Raw genomic sequence first — 23,738 nt, forward strand, 5'->3', positions numbered from 1 at the left:
CTTTTCCCCCACTCCCCCATTGGTTGTGGGGCTTGAACTCTGGGCCTGGGCACTGTCCAGCTCAAGGCAAGCACTCTACTACTTAAGCCACAGTGCCTGAGCTTTGGTGCTCAAGGCTAGCGTACTCCCACTTGAGCCACAGAGCCACTTCCGGCTTTTTCTTTTTCTTTTTTTTTTTGCCAGTCCTGGGCTTGAACTCTAGGTCTGGGCGCTGTCCCTCAGCTCTTCAGCTCAAGGCTAGCATTCTACCACTTGAGCCACAGTGCCACTTCTGGCTTTTTCTGCCTATGTGGTGCTGAGGAATCGAACGCAGGGCCTCATGCATGCAAGGCAAGCACTCTACCACTGAGCTACCTTCCCAGCCCCACTTCCAGCTTTTTCTAAGTAGTTTATTGGAGATAAGAGTCTCACAGCTGGGCACCGGTGGCTCATGCCTGTATCCTAGCTACTCAGGAGGCTGAGATCTGAGGATCATGATTCAAAGCCAGCCTGGGCAGGAAAGTCCGTGAGACTCTTACCTCCAGTAAACCACTAGAAAACCGGAAGTGGTACTGTGGCTCAAGCGGTAGAGTCCTCGTCTTGAGCTGAAGAGTGCAGGGACAGCGCCTAAAGCCCAGAGTTCAAGCCCCACGACCAACAACAACAAAAAAAAGTCGGGGGTTGAGGGGTGGGAGATGGGAAGGGATGGGAAGGGGAAACAAAGGAGGAGGCAACAATGCTTGATAAGAAATATACTCATAATCTTGCCCATGTAATTGTAACCCCTCTATACGGTATTGTCACAATAAAAAAAAAAAAAAAGTCTCACAGACCTTACTGCCCAGGCTGGCTTCCTTTGAACCATGATCTTCAAATCTCAGCCTCCTGAGTATCTAGGATTACAGGCGTGAGCCACCAGCACCTGACTATCATCATTCTTAATATCAGTGTAGCAAGAGTTAGATAAATTATGCTAAAGTTTGCCTGACAGAAATAATCTCAGCATTGGAAAAGACTGATGGAAGAGTATTTTTAGAATTTGTGAACAGATTTTTTTGAACAGAAATAGAAATACCCCCAAAGAAAAAAATTCAGAATGAATATAATCCGTAGCAATAAAAAATAGTTTCACCACACAGTGCCAATAGATTGCGCAGGACTGAGAAGCTGGGGTGAGGCCAGGATGGAAGCGGAGACGTCACACCAGGGCTAACGATCTGGAGTTGTCTTCTGTCCCTGACTCATGGTCCTCCCTCTGGTGACACCTGTAGCTAGGTGTCTGATGTGATCTGGTTAGGACACAGTGCAGGAAGCCAGGCTCCTCCCTAGGCCTCCAGCAGAATGATCTTTCTTTCTGGGTGCTTGGAGAGCACCAAGTGAAATCAGATCAAGAGACAAACAAGGGCTGGGAAGGTGGCTCAGTGGTAGAGTGCTTGCCTTGCATACTTGAGGCCCTGGGTTCACTTCCTCAGCACCACATAAGCAGAAAGAAAAAAAAAAAAGCCAGAAGTGGTGCTGGGGCTCAAGTAGTACAAGGCTGGCCTAAAGCTGAAGAGCTGAGGGACAGCCCCCAGGCCAAGTTCAAGTCCCATGACCAAAAAAAAAAAAAAAAGTAACATATGCAAAGCCCCAGAGGTGGGAAGGAGTGTGACACAGACTCGAAGGAAGCCGGTGGGGCAAGAAGAAGCTGGAGAGAGGCTGGGCGTGCTGGTGTCAGTGGGAAGCATAGGTATCACAGCACACATCCGTTAGTGACCCCTATAGTTTGTCTTCCTGAAAAAAAAGGTGATAGGGGCTGGGAAGTTGGCTCAGTGGTAGAGCGCTTGCCTTGCATGCCTGAGGCCCTGGGTTTGATTCCTCAGCACCACATAAGCAGAAAAAGCCAGAAGTAGCATTGTGGCTCAAGTGGTAGAGTGCTAAGGGACAGCGCCCAGGCCCAGAGTTCAGGTACCACAACCAACAACAACAAAAGAAAACCTGAGTCTGACCATGTGGAGAATCTCAGCCAGTTCAGTGATTGAGCCAGTTGTAGACTAGGCCTCCTCCTGGGAGATGAACTTTGGCACTTAGAGGGGGGCAGTTTGCATTCTGGTGTCTCCAGAACACCCTCTCAGAAGCATATACTTTTTCTTTCAGCCCTTCATTTATTGGACATGGCTGTGTGCCAGGGGCCCTGCTAAGTACTGAGCACATAACACCATGTGACACAGGGTAACCTTACTCCCCAGCACCTTAAGATCCCATCTGTGTCTGATACATTATAATCATTAGCAATGTATTGGCCAAGTGCTTTGATTTCCCAACAGCCAGCCCATGGCAGTCTATAAAAATCATCAAGAGTGGGCTCCAGTGGCTTACACCTGCAACCCTAGCTACTCAGAAGGCTGAGAGCTGAGGATGGTGGTTGGAAGTTAGCCCAGACAGAAAAATCCTCATGAGCCTCTTATCTCAATTAACCACTCAAAAACTGGAAGTAACACTGTGGCTCAGTGGTAGAGCACTAGCCTTGAGCACAAGAGGCTTACGGATAGCGCGCAGGCCCTGAGTTCAAGCCCCACACCAACACACACATGAAAGAAAAAAGGAATTATTGGCCACTTGTGAGTAGATATGGACTTGCACAGGCTCAGGAGTCTGGCATTGAATCCTGGGTATCCTCAACCTCATGAGCCTGTTTCTCTCTACAAAATTACCAGCAACCCTTGAATGAGGATTAGGTGCGATACTGTCCAACTGGATGCTGAGCACTAGGAAGAATGGAGGGACATGGTTGCTGATGTGAAGCCGCTGTGGCAGACAGCTGTTCAGAGGGTGGTGGGCCTCCATGCATGTGAAGGCCACAGTGTGATTGCTTTTGTCCCCTGTGAGAAAAGAAGTCTGAGAAACAGCTGGCACAGAGCAAACAAACAAACCTCTTTGTGTTAGTTTTGTTTGACCCTGGCTATTGACCAAATTGCTGAGGATTTAAGACAAGAGAATAGAGGTAGAGGATTTAGCTCCCTACCTGGCAAATACGCGTTCAGTGAACATCAGCCATTTTCCTTGTTCTGTTGTTACACTGGCCAAGAAGCTGTTCAGAGATTGGCATTAGAGAAAGCAGCCTTAATCTCTCTTTGTAGTCGAGAGAAAGGGGAGCCCCGACCCCCACAACCTTCAGATGTCTGTTAGCTCTGAGGGATCAGAGATGGCAGTGGAAGGGTCCCGGCCTCACACAGCCTCAGTTCTAAGCGGGGAGAGGGGACCAAAAGGTCAGGTGTAGAACCCCCTGGACTGGGCCTGGGTGCCAGCCTCCGAAGCCTCGGCGGGCCGTGGGGGTCCCACGCCCGCCCCAGGCCGGGGCCGCCCGGCCTCGTGGAGGGCGGTGTCCATGCCGGCCGCGGTGCACGCTAGGGACCGCACAGGGAGCGGTGAGCCGCGGCGCCGCGCGCTAGGCGGTCCCCGGTCCCCGGACTGCGCACAGCGGACTTGCGCGAGCCTGGGGTTGGGCTGGGGGCGGGCCGGGGTCGCCCTGCGCCCCCAAAGACCGCTGAGGGCTTTTGTTCTGTTTCTTGGCTGGCCGGGTGTTGGAAGCAGGCTGAGGTGGGCGGGACCGGGGCAGGTCTGGCGTCGGAGTGTGCGGGCTGCAGGGCCCGGGGTACCCAGGGGAAGGGCTGCGTTGGAGGTGCGCCGGGGTTCCGGGGGCTGGGCCTGGGGAGTGGGACGGGGGCGCGGCGCGGGGCGTGGCGTGGCGGGAGTCCGCGGGCAGGCCGGGGCTGAGGGGCGGGGCCTGCAGGGGGCGGGGCCTGCAGGGGGCGGGGCCTGCCGGGGGCCGGGCAGTCCCGGGCGTGGCCGCGGCCTGGCCCCGCCCCCGCGCCATGATGGACGGGCCGGCGGGCGGGGCGGCGGCTCCTCCCCGCGCGCGCGGAGCGGCTCCGGCGGTGCCTAGGCTCGGGCGGCGCGGTGACGCTCAGAGCCGCGCGGGGCCGGCGCGGGCGGCGGCGGGATGAACAGCATCAAGAACGTGCCGGCGCGGGTGCTGAGCCGCAGGCCGGGCCACAGCCTGGAGGCCGAGCGCGAGCAGTTCGACAAGACCCAGGCGAGCGCGGGCGGCGGGCGGGCTCGGGGTCGGGGGGCGCCGCGGGGTCCCTGGCGTGAGGCCCAGGGCCCAGGGCCCGGGCGGCGGCGGGCGGCGGGCGGCGGGCGGCGGGCCGGGGCTGCCCGGCCTGCGCGCGCCGCGCCCCGCGGCCGGAGCGCCGGCGCAGGTGAACCGGAAGCCGCGCCGCGCCGCCTCAGGACGCCGGGGCTGGGACGGGGCCGCGGGGAGGCGGCGGGGCAGAGCCGGAACCGGGAAGGCCGGGAGCCCGGTGCGCGGGGAGCCGCGGGGAGCCGCGGGGACCGGGACCGAGGGGCGCCGGAGGCGGCCGCGAGCGGAGCCGGGGCTCCAGGTGCGCCCGGGCCCAGGTGCGCGGGGCCTGCGCCCCGGGCCGGATTCTGGGCCCGGCCCCCGGCCCCCGGCCCCGGCCCCGGCCCCCGGCCCCCGGCCCCGGCCCCCGGCGCTCGTGCCGCCCCCCGGCCGCATCCCGACGCCCGCAGCCCGGGAGCCGTGCGCGTCCCCCACGGAGCCCCGCGCGCTGTCCGCAGCGTCTCATTATCTGCCGGGAGAAAAGTTTCGCGAATGTGGCCAGACTCGTTCGCCCGCGCGGGGCCTCGTCGGAGCCGCTGCCACCCCCGCGCGGAAGCCGGCGCCGGCCGCGTCCGCGCGCCCCCGCCGCTGGGCCGAGCGAGTCTCGCCTCCGTCCGGAGCCGGCGGTGCTGTCTGTCGGTCTGTCCGGCTGCGGCCGGTCCCTCCTTTCGCGCTCCGCCCGCCGCCGCCGCTTTCATTTTGAGACGCCACCGGAGCCGGTCCAGCCACGGCGCGGGGCGGGGTGCGGGGCGGGGTGCGGGGCGCGGCGGGGCCGCCGGGCGCCCGGCGCCGGCCGGCTCGGGGTTCATCGATCCCGCGCCCGTCGGCCTCCGCGGGCGTTGAAGTCGAAGTGGAGACGAACACGAACGCGCCGCCGTGCGGGAGCCGCAGCCGCGGGACGGCGCGCGGGACGGCAACTTGGTTCACCCCTGGTTTTCTTTTCCTGCTTTTCTCTCTGCTGCACGGGGGAGCCGGGACTCCCGAGGGGCTCCCAGCCCGGGGCGCCACTGACCCACGACCGTGGCCGCGCGTGCGGGGTTTTAGTGCTGCTTATAAACGAGTTTCGGGTTGTGTTGTGTTGGCGGCTCGCTGGGATGCCTGGAGGGACTGACAGGACCACTTAACTCTCCTGAGACTCACCCGCCCCAAACCCCGCCTCCTGCGCGTAACCCCAAATGGAGTCTGGGCCCTGTGTCTGGGTTTGCTCGTCGTCCGATGACTTGATGACTTGTTGAAGGATGTAAGAATGAGGTTTCGTAAGTGGTTAATATTTAATTAGATCATTCCCAGAAATACCTAGTTGCAGCCGGGCCCTCGGTAGAATGGGCCTGGAGAACCCGGGCCGCTCCTTCACTGAGTGCTTTTAGGACAGAAAATAGCACAGCGGATCCCTTTGGAGCGCGCTGCCTGTGCGGCCCGGAGCCCGGGGCTGGCCACGAGAGGTTGCTGTCGTCAGGACACACCCTGTTTTGCAGCTGGGGGGCGGGGGGAAGGTGATGGCAGCCGCTGTGGCACGGGCTGTGGTGAGTGCCCGAACCCAGCCGAGCAGCCCAAAAGCTAGCCTGTTCTTCCCATGACTTTAATCCCCTTGGTGATAAAGGGACTTTATCACCTTCTCAAAGCAGAGGAATTGGGCTCGAACTCAGAGCCTGGTTGCTGCCTCTTAATTTTTTTCTCTGAAGCCTAGCACTCTATTTCTTGAGCCACAGCTCCACTTCTGGCCTTTTTTGCCCAAGCTGGCTTCAAACCATGATCCTCACATCTCAGAGTAACTAGGATTATAGGTGTGAGCTCCCCACACCTGACAAAACAGAGGGACATTTTATTGGCTACTGCTTGTTGGGATATTGTGAGTACAGGCACTAGAATGCGCTACACCCAGGGTTGCCTTTCCATAACAAAGATGGCATGGCTTTATGGGACACCCCTCTGGGCAGATAGATCTTGTGTTCCTGGGCAAGTTGCTTAACTCCTAATTGTGTTTCCTCTTGGGTAAGAAATAAGGATAATTCTTAAGATATGAGACATTGTGCAGTAGGTTGAGTAATGGCCTTGCAAGAATGTCCACACTCCAATTTGTGGAACCGATGGTACATTACTTGACACAGATGGAATGAAGTGCTCATCAGCTGATCTTGGACTTGGGGATTAGCCTAGGATGGGTGTCAGGTTGGCCAGTGTTATCACAAGATTATTTATTTTTCAGTTGTGGGGCTTGAATTCTGGGCCTGGGCACTGTCCCTCAGCTTTTCAGCTCAAGGCTAGCGCCCTACCACTTGAGCCACAGCGCCACATCCAGCTTTTTCTGCTTATGTGGTGCTGAGGAATCGAACCCAGGGCCTCATGCATGTGAGGCAAGCACTCTACTACCGAGCCACCTTCTCAGCCCCTGTTATTTCTTATATTAAGTACAGAGGGGTTTCCACAAGTCAGATTATGAGTACAATGCATCTTGATCACAAGAAGGATCTTTAAATGGAGAGAAGCAGGAGAGAAGAGCGGGCATAAGACACTACTGGCCATTGGGAGGCTACTCGCTCAGGACTGTGGCATCCTCTGGAAGCTGGAAAAGGCCTCTAGAACCTGAGGAAAGAAATGACACCTACAAGATCCATTCTAGGTTTTGTACCTCCAGATCTGTAAGAAGATAAGTTCTTTGTTTTGTAGTTTTTTTTAATACTTTAAAAAATTGTTATGATAATTGGGCTCAAGCCTGTAATCCTAGCTACTCAGGAGGCTGAGATCTGAGGATCGAGGTTCAAAGCCAGCCCGGGTAGGAGAGTCCGTGAGACTCCTATCTCCAATAAACCACCAGAAAACCGGAAGTGGCGCTGTGGCTCAAGTGGTAGAGCGCTCGCCTTGAGCTGAAGAGCTGAGGGACAGCGCCCAGGCCCAGAGTTCAAGCCCCATGACTGACCAAAAAAAAAAAAAAATTGTCATGATAAAGGTGATGTACAGGGGGGCTAGGGTTAGATAAGTCAGGCATGAAACAAGTCACCCTTTCTCTTACTTCCTCCCAGTGTTTCCCCCGACAGCCCCCGTGCTTTAAGTTTTAAAAGAGTTCGTTATAGCAGCTAGGGGCAACTGATCCATCCTGAATGTGGAATGTGCAGCTCAGTGCCTAGTATGCTGTAGCAGCTCAGCCAGTCATTGGGGAGCCAGTCATGGGGAGCTGTTCCTCCCCGCCCTGAAGTCCAGAATCTGAGACTTGATCCCAGACCTCCACCAGAAAGGAAAGGCATCTCTGAAGCATGTGGTGTCAAGGACCCCGTGGGCATGCCTCCCTAGGCCACAGATTGCCTCGCATGATAAGACAGTAGAGGGAGAGGCTTCCTCAGGCAGGGCAAGCCCTGCGGAGCCTGGAGGAGGAGAGGGGCAGGTGTTCAGAGCCCAGACAGCCTCCTGACGGACAGAAATGGTGTAGAGATTAACCACAGCGAAGACGAGGAGCTGCAGGTATAATTTTAAGTCATCTGGCCTCTAGAAAAAGTGAACGGAGTAGGTGAAGAGTCTTTTATGTTAGAACCCTTTCAGCACTTAAGCCATGAAAAGGTTATGAATGGGATATTTTATATCCTTGTCTACAAAGTTTTATGAAAGGACTGTCAATTGCATGTGGCTGTAGTGCCTTCTGGAAGATGCCATGATGCTCGGGGGCTTTTAAACATCACTGTGGATCATCTGCTGCACCAGCGCCCCAGCACTAGTCTAGTTTGCAGCTTTTCCCCGTAGGATGTCTCTTAGACAACTGCAGAACCACAGGACGTGGTGTCTGGGATTTACTCCGAGTTTCTGCTTTTGAAAGGCCAAACCTTTGTGCTGCTCTCTTTGTTCACATTGGTCCCTCTGCCCAATCTGCCCAACTCCACTGTTGGGGTGGCAGACTTCAGCATGGTCAGACAAGGCACAAGGGCAGGCTGGGGGTGGGAGGGTTCGGCGTAGAGCACTTGCTGATGGGTGACAGCCCCTACGTTGATGCCCAGCACCACAAGTACGAAAAGCAGCAGCCTCCAGCCGGGCTCTGTGACTCACACTGTAGTCCTTGTTATTCAGGAGGCTGAGATAGGAGGATTGCATTTCAAAGCCAGTTTGGGCAGAAATGGCCAGACAAAGGTATGGCTCAAGTGGTAAAGCACCAGTCTGGAGCCCGATGAAAGAGGTCCTGAGTCCAAGTTCTAGTAGTAGCATGTGCGTGCACGCACGTACACGTGCAAATACACACACACACACACACAGGTCCAGAGCTTGGGAAGAACTCTGACCCATATGGCAGGTAGCTGGAACCCCCAACTTCCTCTTGTAGGATTGCTGTTGTGGGGCTATGAAGGCGCTAAGGGCTGAGGATCGTCTCTGTTGGCCTGGCCTGCAGTTTTGGAGCGGCTGTGCCCCTCCTCCACCCGTCAGCCATGGCAGGTGCAGCATGACAAAGGTCCAGGGGGGGCGGGGTAACAGGACACAGCCTGGGGCGTCCTGCAGAATTGCCCCTCCCCCCAACGGGGAGGAGAGTGCCGAGGAACATCCCCTGACCTGGCCCTGAGTTGGACACTGGTGAATGAAACCCAGCAGGCCACTCGATGCCAGCGGCCAGTCCCAGAGCTCGGAGTGGAAAGTCCAGTCCACGGCCTGCTTGGCGGGGGACAGGGAAACCCAGCCGGCTAACCCGAGCTGCCCGGCCAGCCGGTGTGGAGCCACCGTTGCCAGCTGTGCCGTGCCGTGCCGTGTCGTGCCGGTGGGCCTGGCTCCCCTTGTTTGTGAGGCTGACTGTCCTCCGCCCAGGCCTGCCGCCAGTCCCCATGGCACCGGCGCCCCGCAGCACCTGGCAGTCCTCCGCTTGTCCACCTGCACCTGAGACCTTTGGGGGGGGCGGGGAATGCGGGCATGTGCCCTTTTCCAGGACTGGGAAGCCCCCATCTCCACGCGGGGGTGAGCGCGCGGGTGGAGAAGACAGTCCAGACTGGACTGTTTTTGCTCTGGCTAAAATAAACATAAGTCTCAACTACAGTAGGCTTGTCTGCCCGGGAGTGACGCGGTCTCCCGCCCTGTGGGCCTGGCAGGTCTGGGAGGACACTGCCTGGCTGGCTCCCTCTCCCTTCTGAGCCAGCCAGTGACTCAGGGCCCCGTCTTCCTGTCCTGCGTCCCACCCTCCCGGCTTGGTCATGGCTGGGCTGTGGATCTGTCAGCGTCCCTGGGACAGGCTCTCCTGGGCAGCAGTGGCGTCTCCTCAGCTGTGGAGCGGACAGGGTGGGGACCGGGATGGAGAGAAGCGGCCCAGCGGGCCAGGGCCCCTCGCTGCCCCGATTTCCTGTGTGCTGTCAGGATCCGGCTGTGGGCCTCTCCCCTGCTTTGCATGCGGCTCCAGCCTAGCTGCTCGCTACAGAAATCCTGTGTTTGCCCTCATCAATGGCCTTTGAGGTGGTAGGAGTGTTTGAATGAGAGGGCTCTGTCTTCAAGTAAGTCTTTGGAAATACAGGGCAAAATAACCCTCCCTCTGCCAAGCCCCCATGTCCTGACTCCTTGAAGAACCATTCTGCCCCTGCCAAGGGCTGCTGCGCGGCCTCGTGATGACAGAACAAGGAGGCTTAAGTTGATTCACGTCAGGGTGACTTTAAAAATAGAAGTTATTTTATAGTCACTTAACCGTTCAATTCTAGTGGTTAAATTATTAGCTGGAGGAGAAGACACCTCCTTGAAGTTACCCACTGCCTGTGTTTGGTAGAGCTTTTGTGCATTCAAGTGTTCCTTCTTGAGTTTGTCCAATAAAGATTTATTGACATGCTAGGCATTGGTTTGGGCCATGAAGAGGAGGATGAACAGTCTTCCTTGGGTCTAACCTCTGCAGGGATGAGTTCCAGACTCAAGGAAGACACCAAGACCCACACAGGCGTAAGTCCCCCTAGAAAACGGTGTGGTACTTGCATGGAATCTGCGCATCCTTGAGCTGCCTCTTTTTGTCATGTTCTTACACTTGTGGGTACAGAGGACCATAGAGCCCCTCTGTTCAAGGCAGTGGAGGTGGGGACAGCGTAGCTGAAACTAAACCGGAGCCTGCGATCCTAACTACTCATGAGGCTGACATCTAAGGCTTGGAGTTCATAGCCAGCCCAGGCAGACAGTTTACCAGCAAAATGTGGAAAGTGGAGACAGCTCAGGTGGTAGAGTGCCCTGAGCTCAAGCTGTAGCACTGGCACCAAAATAAAGGGTGGGGAGGGAGTGAAGGAAGAGATTCAACCAGATGCCTCCCAGCGCGATTCCCTTCGTGCAGAGGGGTCTCTGTGGGCTTCGTGATTTCTGCGGGGTGGGGATGGAACCAGGGCCCTACCAAGCGGCACCCCAGCCCGGGCTCAGAGACCCTGGGTGTGTCACAGTGCTCCCGGGGTGGACGACAGAAGCCAGCCTGAGGGGATCCAGGCAGGGAGCCCCAAGGAGTGGGGTGGTGTTCCTGGCTCTGCCCGCCTCCTGTCCCCACCCCACGTTACTAGTGGCTCACTAGTTCCCAAATCGGAGTCCGCTTCCTCCTTCGCGGGTGTTGGTGTTTGTGGGCGTCCTTGGCTGGCCCCTGGGGAGGCGAGGCCTGTGCGCTGTCACACAAAGCCCCGGGCGTCTTGGCAGCGCAGCTGTCCACACAATGGAAACGGGGTCCACAGTCGCGCCATCCTATCCGGTGCCTGGCAGGGCGGCCTGGTGGAGTGGCACAGCGCGAGTTACAGTCCTGGCAGTGGCGGTGGCGCGGGGTGTCTGGGGCGGGCTTGCCCTTCCTCCTCACCTTCTGTGGCTTGCCCTGGGGGGAGGGGGAGGGGTTGCGCTGGGGCAGAGTGGGGACCCCGTGCCCCCTCTGCGACCCCCTTTCTCAGGACCGCAGCTGCCTCAGTACCCCACCTTTACACTTGCTCCGCAGGGCTGTCCCCTGGCCCTGCCTTCCTTTTTTTTTTTTGGCCAGTCCTGGGTCTTGAACCCAGGGCCTGGGCACTGTCCCTGAGCTTCTTTGGCTCAAGGCTAGCACTCTACCACGAGAGCCACAGCGCCACTTCTGGCTTTTTCTGTATATGTGGTATAGAGTAATCAAACCTGAGGCTTCATGCATGCCAGGCAAATACTCTGCCACTCAGCACCTTCCCAGTCCCCTTCCTGCCTTTGTGCGGAAGTCGGGGTGCTGCGCTATAAGCACCACACCCTGCCCTGAGGAACCCCCAGGGCGTTCCACTGTCCTGGCCACCAGAGCCCTTGGGTCTATCTGTCTGTCTGTCTGTCTGGGAGGCTCTGTCTCCTGAGGAGTCAGGAGTTGGGGTGCTGGTAAGCAGGGTGGGGGCCCAGACCGCTGCCTCCATCTGATGGCCCTCCTTCCCCAGCTGAGCCTGTCATTCCTACTTCCAGGTGGTGGTCTGTATTTCCCTGGGGGTTGCCAGCCTCAAGGGTCCCCAGGGCCGTGTGGAGCTGCCGGGCTCTCTGCCCACAGGGCTGTGGCCCGGTGAAGGGAGGCCGGTCACCAGCCAGCGCAGGGCACCTGTGAGGAGCACCTATGCGAGCCTAGGGACCCCGAGCCCGGGCTGCTGCTCAAATCAGACCCCAGACTTCACCCAAAGCAGTCAAGGCACCACCCGACATGCCCCGTGTCCCTCGCTTGGGTGACCTGGCTGCTGCTCTGAGGGGGGTGGGGGGGAGGAGCGCTGACGCCCCTCCCAGCTCCACAGACCCCCACTGTGCGAGCACTGGGCCTCCTTGTGCGGTGCCCAGCGGCCCCACACATCCGCCCTCCCTCACACAACAGGCCTGTGTTCCCGGGGCCAGCCGGTGCCTACAGCCAGGGCTGGCGGCCAGCATGGTGGGATGGGCCGCAGGGCCGCCGCAGACAGACGCTGGCTGGGCCTGCGCGGGTCTCCCGAGCGAGCGCCGGGCACGCAGAGGGTGAGGGCAGCGGGCCGCTGTGCACACGGCACTGACCCCGCACATGGAGAGCCTCAGCTCCTAGGCGTGAGGGGTGTGGTGGCACCCGGAGTGCTAGGGAAGCAGCGGGGTGGCTCTGCGCCCGGGCGGGGGGGGGGGGGAGGGGGGACAGGGCTGCGGTGGCCCCTCCCCCCAGGGCCTGTGTGCGTAGCTGCGGCCCGGCCCCGCCCTTCCCGGAGCCTTCCTGACCAGGTGGCAGCTGTCCCTGCGGCCGGCTCAGGTGGCAGGGCGACTAGGGTTACACACTGCAGAGACGGACCCCCAGCTTTCGAGCAGCAGCTGCTCGCCCTGCCCTGGGCCCTCAGCTAGGGGACAGTGGTCACGAAGGACATGGGATGTGGAGACACAGACCTGGCTGTGCTCTTACTAGGACAGACAGACAGAAAACGGCCAGTTCACCAGGAAGATGGCATTGTTACCACCCCTGTAACTGACCAGGTAGCCTCCGGAGGCGTGCGGCTGAGCCGGCACCCCACAGTGCCACTACCGCAAGCGACTGTCCCTCGTGGAGACAGTCTCCCCACGAGCCATTAGTGTCTCATGGCTGCCACATGGCTGTGCGTCCGTGCAGGGGCAGAGGCCGAGGGGCACCGGCGGGGCACACAGGAGCAGGTGGCGCAGCAGCCTCTGTGGGGCTGGGGCTTGGTGCCTACGGGAACCAGTGCCTCTGTTTCCCCTGGACCGTGGAACAGAGGAGTCGCCCCCACCCCTCCCAATGAGCTGCCTCAACGGGCCCTGTGTGAGGGGTCCGCTCCGACTGGATGGGGCCGCACAGAACTGTCCCTGCCCAGTGACCTGAAAGCCACTCGGCCCTGCCCAGCGGCGCCTGCCATCGCAGCAGAGCTGGGTGCCAGGTGGGATCTCAGCTCTGCTGCCCAGTGCTGGACGGGGAGGGCACGGGCCGTGGGAGGATGGAGAAAGAATGTGCCACCACCACTCATGCCCGGCTGCTCTGCCTGGACTGGCCTGCGGTGCAGGTTCCCGGGTGACCCGCCTGGCGTGGCTCCCCGGCCCTGCCTGGCTGCTGTGCGCTGTGCCAGCCTGTCCCGGCCTCCTGCGCACAGCCTGAGCAGCTGGCCAATGGCCCGGCGACAGCCATGTGCTGGCCGGGGTGGGGCGGGGCCTGGGAACCTGGGCGGCTTTGGTCAAGTGTGTGGCCGCCTCCTGTTGGGTACCGAGCAGACTGCATGGGGGCAGCTGATTGGGACACACCCAACCGAGCAGGCTGGCCTTGTGGCAGGCAGGACAAGAGGCTGCTGGCTGGGGGGGTGGGCTGGCGGTGGCTTCTGTGCCCCACCGCCTCGTGGAGGTGAGACTAACCCTGCTGTGTGTCCCACAGGCCATCAGCATCAGCAAGGCCATCAACAGCCAGGAGGTCCCTGTGAAGGAGAAGCATGCCCGCCGTATCCTTGTGATCCTGAGGAGATGCGGGGGGGGGGGGGGGGGGGAGCAGCAGCATTGGGGCAGGGCAGGAGCAGCCCTCCCTCCCCTTTGCCTAGCCACACCCCCAGTCCCGAGGGGAGGAGGCACCCAAGCCAGAGCCCGTGTCCCGCACTGGGGTTTAGCTGCTGTCTCCAGCACCTGACCTCACCCCACTCCGTCTGCCCTGCCCTTGGCCTTAACGCTAGAAGGCATCATCCTGGGCACGCACCATGAGAGGGGGGCCTTCACCTTCTGGTCGTATGCCATCGGCCTGCCGCTGCCCAGCAGCTCCATCCTCAGCTGGAAGTTCTGCCACGTCCTGCACAAGGTCCTCCGAGACGGGCACCCCAATGTGAGTATGCTGCCCCCCAGCAGACGGGCCCCTCCCTGGGCCATATTGCTGCGGTTGGCGCCTGTGGGCGGTGGAAGAGTGGCCCATGCCGCTCTGTCCTTGTCAGTCCCGAGCTGTGGACCGGGGCTGGGGACAGTGCTCAGGAACCGCCCCCCCTTCCCTCTCCCCCCCCCCCCCCCCCGCAGGTGCTGCATGACTGCCAGCGGTATCGGAGCAACATCCGGGAGATTGGTGACCTGTGGGTAGGTCCAGGGGCACCGCCTGGCGATCAGGGCCTGTGTGAGCAGACCTTTCCTTTGAGTCTGGGGCTCTGGACTGGGGAGGGCCTTGGGCCTCCTGTGAGGGTGGCTGGTGTGCGCAGCCAGGGTGGCGCCCTGAGCAGGCCAGAGTGGGGCAGGACCCTGCCCGGAGCCGCGCGTCTCATCGCGGTCGCTGGGGGAGGGACACCGACGCAGGTGCAGCGTGGCTGGCACGGCCGCTGGCTGCGGTGCCCAGGCTCTCGGCACACACTCAGGCAGCCCTCCCACAGGGACACCTGCATGACCGGTACGGCCAGCTGGTGAACGTCTACACCAAGCTGCTGTTGATCAAAATCTCCTTCCACCTCAAGGTAGCTCCCTTGGAGATGGTCCCGCCCACTCCTGGGGAGACTCCAGACACCTTGTGGTTTCTGAGGTGGGGGGTGGGCCTCCAGCCCCCGTTGACTAGAGGCTGTGTCTGTCCGTCCATCCTCCTGGGCCCTTTCCACCGCCCCACGCCCCCAGCCAGCCCTGTACTACCTGGCTGGGGAGCTGGGCTGCATGGGGCCTCCCTAGCCTCTCCCTCCGTGCAGCACTAGATCAGGTGGGCCAGGCGTAGGGGCAGGACCTAGCGTGTGGTGGCCAGCTCCGCTGCAGCGCGGCTTTGTCCGCAGCACCCGCAGTTTCCTGCTGGCCTGGAGGTGACCGATGACACGCTGGAGAAGGCAGCCGGGACCGACGTGAACAACATGTGCGTGTGTGCCCCGCCCCCTCCCCACACCCCCCATGCCATGCCCCCTCCCCGCACTCATGTGCCATGCCCCCTCCCACACCCCCATGCCATGCCCCTTCCCACACCCCTGTGCCCTGCCCCCTCCCCGCACCCCCGTGCCCCGCCCCCTCCCCGCACCCCTGTGCCCTGAGTCTGGTGCCCTGTGAAGCAGCCCAGGGTGGAGGGCACTCTGGTGCCATGTGAAGGCATGCCGTGTGCTCATCCCCCCCGCCCCCCCTCAGCTTTCAGCTCACTGTGGAGATGTTTGACTATATGGACTGTGAGCTGAAGCTCTCGGAATCAGGTGAGACACCCCCGCGTCCTCCCCCCCCCCCCCCGACCCCAGAGACCTGGTGTCACTCTTGTTTTTGGCACTGGGGATGGAAACCCAGGGCCCTGCACTCCAGGCAGAAGAAGCTCTACACTGACACCGCTCCATCCCCAGTATTTATTTTTTGTCCATTATGAGGCTTGAACTCTGGCCAGGGTGCTGTCCCTCAGCTCTTCAGATCAAGGCCAGCGCTCTACCACTTGAGCCACAGTGCCACTTCTGGTTTCCTGGCGGTTCATTGGAGATAAGAGTCTCAGACTTTCCTGCCGGGGCTGGCTCTGAACCATGATCCTCAGATCTCAGCCTCCTGAGTAGCTAGGATTTCAGGTGTGAGCCACCAGTGCCCAGCTATCCATCCCCAGTATTCTTAATGCACCTGCCTCGGGGTGCCCATCCTCCCAGGAGGAGGTGAGGGGATCCCCATGGTGTCTCCGTGCAGGGCCAAGGCCTGCCTGCCTCTGGACCCGTGTGTCCACCAGAGCCCTGAAGGTGTCGCTTCATTGTCCCCATGAGTGTGAAGTGCAGGCTATGGGGGAGCTCCCTCAGGAGAGTGAGTGTGGGTGCCCTAAAAAGCCTGAGTCGCAGTAGACTCCCTAGCCAGGACCTGGCACCCACCCGACAGGAAGTCACCCTGCCGGCCTCAGAGTGACCGGCTGGCTGTAGCTCCGAAGCAGCTGTGACTCGGTGCTCCCAGTGTACACAGGTGCTGCCTACGTAAGAGCAGCCAGGGCGGGCCGGGCGCCCCGGGGCTGGATTCTGAGGCTCCCTGCGCCCAGCCACGCAGAGGGCTCCGGAGGTGAGAGGCCATGTCCAGGTCGTCTGCCCACTGGGACGAGCGTGACCAGGAGCGGCCAGCAGGCGCGCTGAGCCCACGCCCCTGGCAGCACAGCGGCCGCCATAGCTGCCCGCCTTCCCGTTCCAGGCTGCCCTGGGCACTGGAGGCCATGTGGGCGCATGGGGGGGGCCCGCAGCCCTGAGCCCCGGTGATACTGGTGTCTGCAGCACCGCAGTTGCGGCAGGTGCAGCCTCCAGAAACTCCGGCCGCAGAGGCAAAAAGGCCCTGACCTCTGAGAACTGGCGCTGCTTTGTGGGAGCGGAGCGGGGAGAGCTGCATCTAAGTGCGCCATGATTGGGAAAGGCCTAGAGGACATGGCGCTGTGGACAGGCGCACCTCGAACAGGGACTTGAAGCCCACACCGTGCCTTTGGCGGGCTTGCTTCCGCACCCCTCCCCCGCTGTCCCAAACCCCAGGCCAGGTCAGCCACCCCCCAAGAGGTGCCCCATGGGCGCGTGGCCACTCTGGCGGCTCTGCGTCGTCCTCTATGCGCCTGACAAGGGCCGGCTGGGGAGGAGGCAGGCCGCGTCCACCCCGGCAGATCTGATCCAGGCCTGATGGTCAGGGCCCCTGGGCGAGGGAGGGTCACCGTCACCACTGCCCCTCGGTACTTCTTCGCTGGCGCTCCACGTGGAGGCTCGGGGCACTTTCGCTGAGCTGAGCTCCCTGTGACCTGCGCGCATGCTCTGGCACCGGCCCAGGAGGCTGCGCTGCCCAGGCTCCGTGTGAGGGCGGACCACGCTGGCGGGCGGGCACGGTGGTCTGACGGCACAGTGAATGGCACTCGTCCTTGGAGGCGCTGCCTCTCACGCTGCTCCTCTCGTTCTGTTGTGCAGTGTTCCGGCAGCTCAACACCGCCATTGCCGTGTCCCAGATGTCGTCCGGCCAGTGCCGCCTGGCCCCGCTCATCCAGGTCATCCAGGACTGCAGCCACCTCTACCACTACACCGTCAAGCTCCTGTTCAAGCTGCACGCGTGTGAGTCTCCACCCTGCGGCCACGCAGGAAAGGGAAACCCACACGGCCCCTTGAGGAGGAATAGGGCCAGTGGTGTGGCTCATGGGGTGCGGGGTGGGGGGGAGGGGGCCCCGGTTTCAATCCCTGGTACTTGGGGAGGAGGAGACCCGCCAACACCTCATTACCTATTTTTATTTTATTTTTTTTTGGGTCCAGTCATGGGGCCTGAACTCTGGGTTTGGGCGCTGTCCCTCAGCTCTTCAGCTCAAGGCTAGCGCTCTACCACTTGAGCCACAGCACCACTTCCGGCTTTTTTCTTTTTGCTTATGTGGTGCTGAGGAATCGAACCCAGGGCCTCAGGCATGCAAGGCAAGCGCTCTACCACTGAGCCACCTTCCCAGCCCCTCACTACCTATTTTTTAAAACTCACTTTGCCAAAGCAGAAAAAAGATGGAGTAGCGTAGTCTTACCTTTTTGAGGTGCTCTGCACTTGCAGGGAGGCGGGCAGGCGGGCAGGCGGGGAGCACGGGCCGCAGAGCAGTGGGGAAGCTGTGACCGTGCCGTCCCCAGGTCTCCCGGCAGACACCCTGCAAGGCCACCGGGACCGTTTCCACGAGCAGTTCCACAGGTACCGGCGGGGCATGGCCGGGGTGCGGCCGCAGGGGCCCCGTGCCCGGGCCCTCTGTGACGGCCCCTCTCCCCGCAGTCTCCGGAACTTCTTCCGCCGAGCCTCGGACATGCTCTACTTCAAGCGGCTCATCCAGATTCCCCGGCTGCCCGAGGTGTGTGCCGACCCCGCTCTGTCTGCCGGGGGACCCCGCGGGTCCCACACAGGCTGTGGCATGGAGGGTGGGGGGGCTCGCAGCTGGCGGAGCAGCTCCCACCTGCCACCCCTGCAGGGCCCCCCCAACTTCCTGCGGGCCTCAGCCCTGGCTGAGCACATCAAGCCAGTGGTGGTGATCCCCGAAGAGGCCCCGGAGGACGAAGAGCCAGAAAACCTCATTGAGATCAGCAGTGCGCCCCCGGCCGGGGAGCCCCCGGTGAGCTCCTCACCCCAGGCGCAGGGGGAGGCTGCGGCGCTGGGCGGCTGGGCAGTGCTCACGGCGGCCTTGCTGTGCAGGTGGCCGCTGACCTCTTCGATCAGGCCTTTGGACCCCCCAACGGCTCCGTGAAGGACGACAGGTGAGTGCGGGAGCTGTGGGGACGGGTGCGCAGAGCTGGCCCGAGGGTGACGCTTCCGTCTGCAAAGACGGGGTGGGGGGGTCCCCTTCATGCTGTGGCTTGAACCCTGCCCTTCCGTCCCCAGGGAGGTGCAGATGGAGAAGCTGAAGAAGGAGGTGGAGGCGCTCCGCACTGAGCTGGAGAAGATGAAGCTGGAGGTGAGGGGGGTGGGGGGTGGGGCGGAGGCGGGAGCCCCGCGCAGGCCGGCCAGGACCCCACTCCCTCCTCCCGCCCTCAGGCCCAGCGCTACATCTCGCAGCTGAAGGGCCAGGTGAACGCCCTGGAGGCCGAGCTGGAGGAGCAGCGGAAACAGAAGCAGAAGGCCCTGGTGGACAACGAGCAGCTCCGCCACGAGCTGGCCCAGCTGAGGGCCGCGCAGCTGGACGGCGCCAGGAACCAGGGCCTGCGCGAGGAGGCCGAGCGTGCGTGCGCGCGCTGCGGGCGAGCCAGCGAGCGGCCGGGCGGTGCGGGCGGTGAGGGCGGGCCGCGCCCCTGCCCTGCCCCGCCGGCTCACGCCTCCGCCTCTCCCCCCGCGCGCTGCAGGGAAGGCCAGCGCCACGGAGGCGCGCTACAGCAAGCTGAAGGAGAAGCACAGCGAGCTCATCAACACGCACGCGGAGCTGCTGAGGAAGGTGGGTGTCCCCGGGACTGCGGGGGGGGGGGGGGCCCAGGCCGCGGCCCCGGACCCGAGCCCGTGCCCCGCCGCGCAGAACGCCGACACCGCCAAGCAGCTGACGGTGACACAGCAGAGCCAGGAGGAGGTGGCGCGGGTGAAGGAGCAGCTGGCCTTCCAGATGGAGCAGGTGAAGCGCGAGTCCGAGATGAAGGTGAGGCCCCGCCCTGCGCCCGCCGCCCCGTGACGCGCCCCGTGACGCGCTGCCCGCCTTGACCCCGCCCCGCCCCGCCCCGCCCCGTTCCAGCTGGAGGAGCAGAGCGACCAGCTGGAGAAGCTCAAGCGGGAGCTGGAGGCCAAGGCTGGAGAGCTGGCGCATGCGCAGGAAGCCCTGAGCCGCACGGAGCAGGTGCTGCCGGGAGCAGGCGGGTGGCAAGAGCGTGGCTTGGTGCGTGCGCAGGGCGGGCGGCGCTCACGCCTGCGTGTTCACAGAGCGGGTCCCAGCTGAGCTCGCAGCTGGATGCGCTGACCGCCCAGAAGGACGCGCTGAGCGGGGCCGTGCGGCAGCGCGAGGCCGAGCTGCTGGCCGTGCAGGGCCTGGTGCGTGAGCGGGAGGAGGCGCTGGGCCGGGAGCAGCAGCACCGTGAGCAGGAGAGGAGCGAGCTGCAGGGGCAGCTGGCAGAGAAGGTACGTGTCCCCCCCCCGGGTTTGGTTTGCCTTCCTGCTGGCTGAGAGGCCAAACTGGCCCCTGCTCGGCTCGGCGGCCCTCGACCTGCCAGGGAGGGCAGGTGGCCTCCTGCAGCCTCCAGCCGCGCGGGGCGTGGGGCGTGGGGCGGCGGTTCCCGGCTGACGGCCCCCTGCTGGCAGGAGTTGCAGGAGGAGGCGCTGCGGCAGCGGCTTGTGGAGCAGCAGTTCGCGGTGCTGCGGGGCGCCGCTGCAGAGGCCGAGGCCATCCTGCAGGACGCCGTGAGCAAGCTGGACGACCCCCTGCACCTCCGCTGCACCAGCTCCCCGGGTACGCACGCGCACCTCCCCCGGGGCTGCAGGCTCCCCACCCGTGCACACAGCCCCGGTCCCACCCTCACACGCCCACCTCCGTGCTTGCAGACTACCTGGTGAGCAGGGCCCAGGCCGCCCTGGATGCTGTTGGTGCTTTGGAGAAGGGCCAGGCCCAGTACCTGACCTCCACCACAGGTCAGTGCGCCCGGGGTCCCCCGCCCCACATCCTCATTCATAAACCAGGGCGCCGCGCTTCATGGTGTGTTTGTGCACACAGATGCCTCTGCCCTGGTGGCAGCCGTGACTCGCTTCTCCCATCTCGCTGCGGACACCATCGTCCATGGTGGCGCCACCTCTCACCTGGCCCCCACCGACCCTGCCGACCGTACGCAGGCCCGGGGTCCTCGCCATGGCGGGAGCGGGGGCCTGCCCTTGGGTCCCTGCTGCCTGGTCTAGCTGGGTTCTTGTCTCGTCTCCCGCCACAGGCCTGGTGGACGCGTGCAGGGAGTGCGGGGCCCGGGCCCTGGCGCTCCTCAGGCAGCTGCAGGACCGGGCAGCTCTGGCGGGGGCGCAGCCCGGCCTGCTGCGGGGTCCCCTGCAGGGCATCCTTCAGTTGGGCCAGGTGAGGCGGGGTGGGTGGGGTGCTCGCGGCCGTGTTCCTCCTGAGTTGAGCCGACAGCGGCGTCACGCACGGCAGTCAACCTGCCTGCCACTTGTTCTCCCAGGACCTAAAGCCCAAGAGCCTGGATGTGCGGCAAGAAGAGCTGGGCGCCATGGTGGACAAGGAGATGGCGGCCACCTCCGCAGCCATCGAAGACGCTGTGCGGAGGATCGAGGTGGGGGCTGCCTCCAGGCTGGGAGTAGACAGCGTTTTCTCGGGAGGAGTCTGGGGTCAGGTTTGAGAGGATGGGAGGGACCCAGGGCTGTGGGCTTCTGACCACTTCCTCCGTGGCCTCCATGTGGCTCACGCTGTCACTGGGTATAGGACATGATGGACCAGGCCCGCCACGAGAGCTCAGGAGTGAAGTTGGAGGTGAACGAGAGGTGAGTCCCACCTGCCCTCTGCCCTCTGCCCGCCCAGTCCCGCCCCGCCCCGCCCCGCCCCGCCGGCCCAGCTGCGGCTGTACTTTGTGTGGTAGGGCACAACAGTCAGCCAGTGTCCTTCTCTCTGCCTCCCAGGATCCTCAACTCCTGCACAGACCTGATGAAGGTGAGCCTGGGCGGGAGCAGGGCCAGCGGAGGGGGCAGGGGGCAGGGGGCAGGGGGCAGGGGGCAGGGGGCGGGGCTGGCCGGCGCGGGGCTCTGCACCGTGCGTGCCTCCTCCCCACACTCCCTCCCTCTTGGCTTTTTGCAGGCAATTCGGCTCCTGGTCATGACATCCACCAGCCTGCAGAAAGAGATCGTGGAGAGCGGCAGGGTGAGCAGGGCGGGGTGCAGTGCCCCTGGGCTGAAAGGATCCCTAAAATGTGATGTCCCCCACACATGCCCTAGTCCCGCTTCCCACCATGGCAGTTCTGACCTCAGTGGCTGGCGGGCAGCCTAGGCCCCTTCCCACCACGGCGTGTCCTGACTGCCCAGCCTTTCACCACCACCAGGGGGCGGCCACGCAGCAGGAATTTTACGCAAAGAACTCCCGGTGGACGGAAGGCCTCATCTCCGCCTCCAAGGCCGTGGGCTGGGGAGCCACACAGCTGGTGTAAGTTGCGTGGGAGGGTGGCCGAGGCCCCGCTTCGTACAGGGCCTGGCCAGGCCCGAGGCCCTCACTGGCTGCCCCCGCCCCTCAGGGAGTCGGCTGACAAGGTGGTGCTGCACACGGGCAAGTACGAGGAGCTCATCGTCTGCTCCCACGAGATCGCAGCCAGCACAGCCCAGCTGGTGGCAGCCTCCAAGGTGAGGCCTGGCTGACCTCCACCATCCCCAGGCTCCACGCTGGCCCGGCCTTGGGGCTCTTTCCTTCTGGCTGTGGTCACCAACCATGGCCTGCCCTGACCCCACCCCTAGGTAAAAGCGGACAAGCACAGCGCCCACCTGAGCCGCCTGCAGGAGTGCTCCCGCACAGTCAACGAAAGGGCCGCCGGCGTGGTGGCCTCTACCAGATCAGGCCAGGAGCAGATCGAGGACAGAGGTGGGCACCTGCGGGGTGGCGCTGCCCCGGGCAGGCAGGGGTGGGGGGCAGAGGGGCACCTGTGGGGTGGCGCGGGTGGGAATGGGGGGCTGATACCCTTTTCTTGGCCATAGACACTATGGACTTCTCCGGCCTGTCCCTCATCAAGCTGAAGAAGCAGGAGATGGAGACCCAGGTAGGTGCCATGCTGAGGGGCGGGTGGAGCCGGGGGCAGGGCTGGCAGGGCTGAGCAGGCCGTGGACTGCAGGTGCGAGTGCTGGAGCTGGAGAAGACGCTGGAAGCGGAGCGCATGCGCCTCGGGGAGCTGCGGAAGCAGCACTATGTGCTGGCCGGAGGCGTGGAGGCAGCTGGCGAGGAGGTGCCCAGCCGGCCCAGTGCTGCCCCCCGGAAGAAGCCACCTCTGGCCCAGAAGCCCAGCATGGCCCCCAGACAGGACCACCAGGTGCCGGGGCTGCGGGGGAGGGAGGGGGAGGGGAAGGGTGGGTGTCCCAAGGCCACGTTTCTGGCCCATCCACTGAGCCCCTAACCTTTGACCCCCGTAGCTCGACAAAAAGGATGGTGTGTGCCCAGCCCAGCTGGTGAACTAGGCTTGGCGTCCAGCAGGGCGGCTGCTGGCGGAGTCTGGTGCTCCTGGCCTCGGTGAGCCCTCCAAGGGCCCTGGCTCTGCCCGTGCACGTGTGCGCGGGAGCTCGTCTGGATGTGAATGCGTTTGTGTGCAGTAGGAACTGCGGAGAGCAGCTGGCGCTGGCCCGCAGGCCTGGGCTGCACCCTCGAGTGAGCCCAAGAATGTTCCTTATTGTTGGCGAGTTCACGGTCGGCGCGCTGGAAAGCCTCGGTCTCCTGGATGGAAGTCAGAGCGGTGCACAGCAGCGCTCCCTGCTGGTACTGCGTGGCCCGCCGCAGCCCTGAGCCGCGGGTTCCATGGGCACCTTTGGCCTTAGGGGAGGGGGGAGGGGGGAGGGCTGTCACCCCTTGTGGGCCTGGTGCTAGGCAGCCCAGGGGCCGTGGCCCTGGCTCAGGCACAGCTTTGTGCCGCATTTCCAGCCACCACTCTGGCCTCCCACGCTCCTGGCCTGGCTGCCACCCCTCAGCTGGACTCCAGCCCCTCTGCGGTGGCCCCGGCCCCGCAGCGTGCCAGAAGAAACCAGGAGCTGGGGCGTGCTGCGGGGGGCACACGGGGCATTCTGTGTTTAAGTCCATTGGCAATAAACGCACTGACTGTTGTCCCCGCTGAGGCCCCGCAGCGGCTCTTGCTCTAGGACTCATGCTCTCTGTATGCTCCACCTCCTGGCGCCGGGCCTCTGGCATCTTTGGACAGGGGATGGGTAACCATGGAGGCCATGGAGCGCCAGCTGCGGGGTCGCATGTCTCCCTGTCCTCAGTTCTGGCACTTCCGGGATGGGCACAGGATGCCACACAGCCTGTGTGTGTGGGTGCTTTGCTGTCATCTTGGAGCCCAGCCTTGCTTGCCAGGAAGCTGCTCACCAGTGCCCGGCCATGCCCCTGCCCCTTTTCACTTCACTTTTTCAGGTAGTCTTATCTAGCTGTACATCGGGGGTAAGAGGCAGCCCCAGGCCTGCCTAGCTCAGCAAGATTCGGGTGTTGGTTTGGGTTGTGGGGCTTGACCCACAACCTGGGCCTTGTCCCTGAGCTCCTCAGCTCGAGGCTAGCGCTCTACCCTCTGAGCCACAGCACCATTCACCATTTGTACTGGTTAACGGAAAAGACAGACTTTCCTGACTGGGCTGGCTTTGAACTGTGATCCCCAGATCTCAGCCTCCAGAACAGGCA

At 62.6% G+C, this 23,738-nt stretch overlaps 1 protein-coding gene across 2 annotated transcripts; it reads left to right on the forward strand.

The window, feature by feature from the left end:
- Positions 1–3,866: 3,866 nt before the first annotated feature.
- On the forward strand, positions 3,867–23,208 carry Hip1r (huntingtin interacting protein 1 related). 2 transcript variants are annotated; one of them, XM_070024806.1, is made up of 32 exons: positions 3,867–4,054; positions 13,422–13,485; positions 13,714–13,856; positions 14,042–14,098; positions 14,386–14,466; positions 14,770–14,846; positions 15,110–15,171; positions 16,870–17,010; positions 17,560–17,617; positions 17,696–17,771; positions 17,889–18,029; positions 18,110–18,171; positions 18,296–18,368; positions 18,449–18,632; positions 18,754–18,842; positions 18,921–19,037; positions 19,131–19,232; positions 19,316–19,510; positions 19,691–19,838; positions 19,931–20,017; positions 20,100–20,207; positions 20,308–20,444; positions 20,548–20,658; positions 20,808–20,866; positions 21,002–21,032; positions 21,177–21,239; positions 21,418–21,518; positions 21,607–21,712; positions 21,824–21,947; positions 22,061–22,122; positions 22,195–22,389; positions 22,490–23,208. In XM_070024806.1, exons 1-32 carry the CDS (start codon positions 3,962–3,964, stop codon positions 22,532–22,534), a joined length of 3,192 nt encoding a protein of 1,063 aa, XP_069880907.1. In that variant the 5' UTR covers positions 3,867–3,961; the 3' UTR covers positions 22,535–23,208. The 2 variants fall into 2 exon arrangements, with proteins under 2 accessions (XP_069880907.1, XP_069880906.1); XM_070024805.1 differs by lacking the exon at positions 3,867–4,054 and adding an exon at positions 9,899–10,024.
- Positions 23,209–23,738: the final 530 nt, after the last annotated feature.

The sequence above is a fragment of the Dipodomys merriami genome, unplaced genomic scaffold, assembly GCF_024711535.1.
Source record: "Dipodomys merriami isolate MVZ:Mamm:240054 unplaced genomic scaffold, mDipMer1.0.p SCAF_163, whole genome shotgun sequence".
Taxonomy (NCBI): Eukaryota; Metazoa; Chordata; class Mammalia; order Rodentia; family Heteromyidae; genus Dipodomys; species Dipodomys merriami.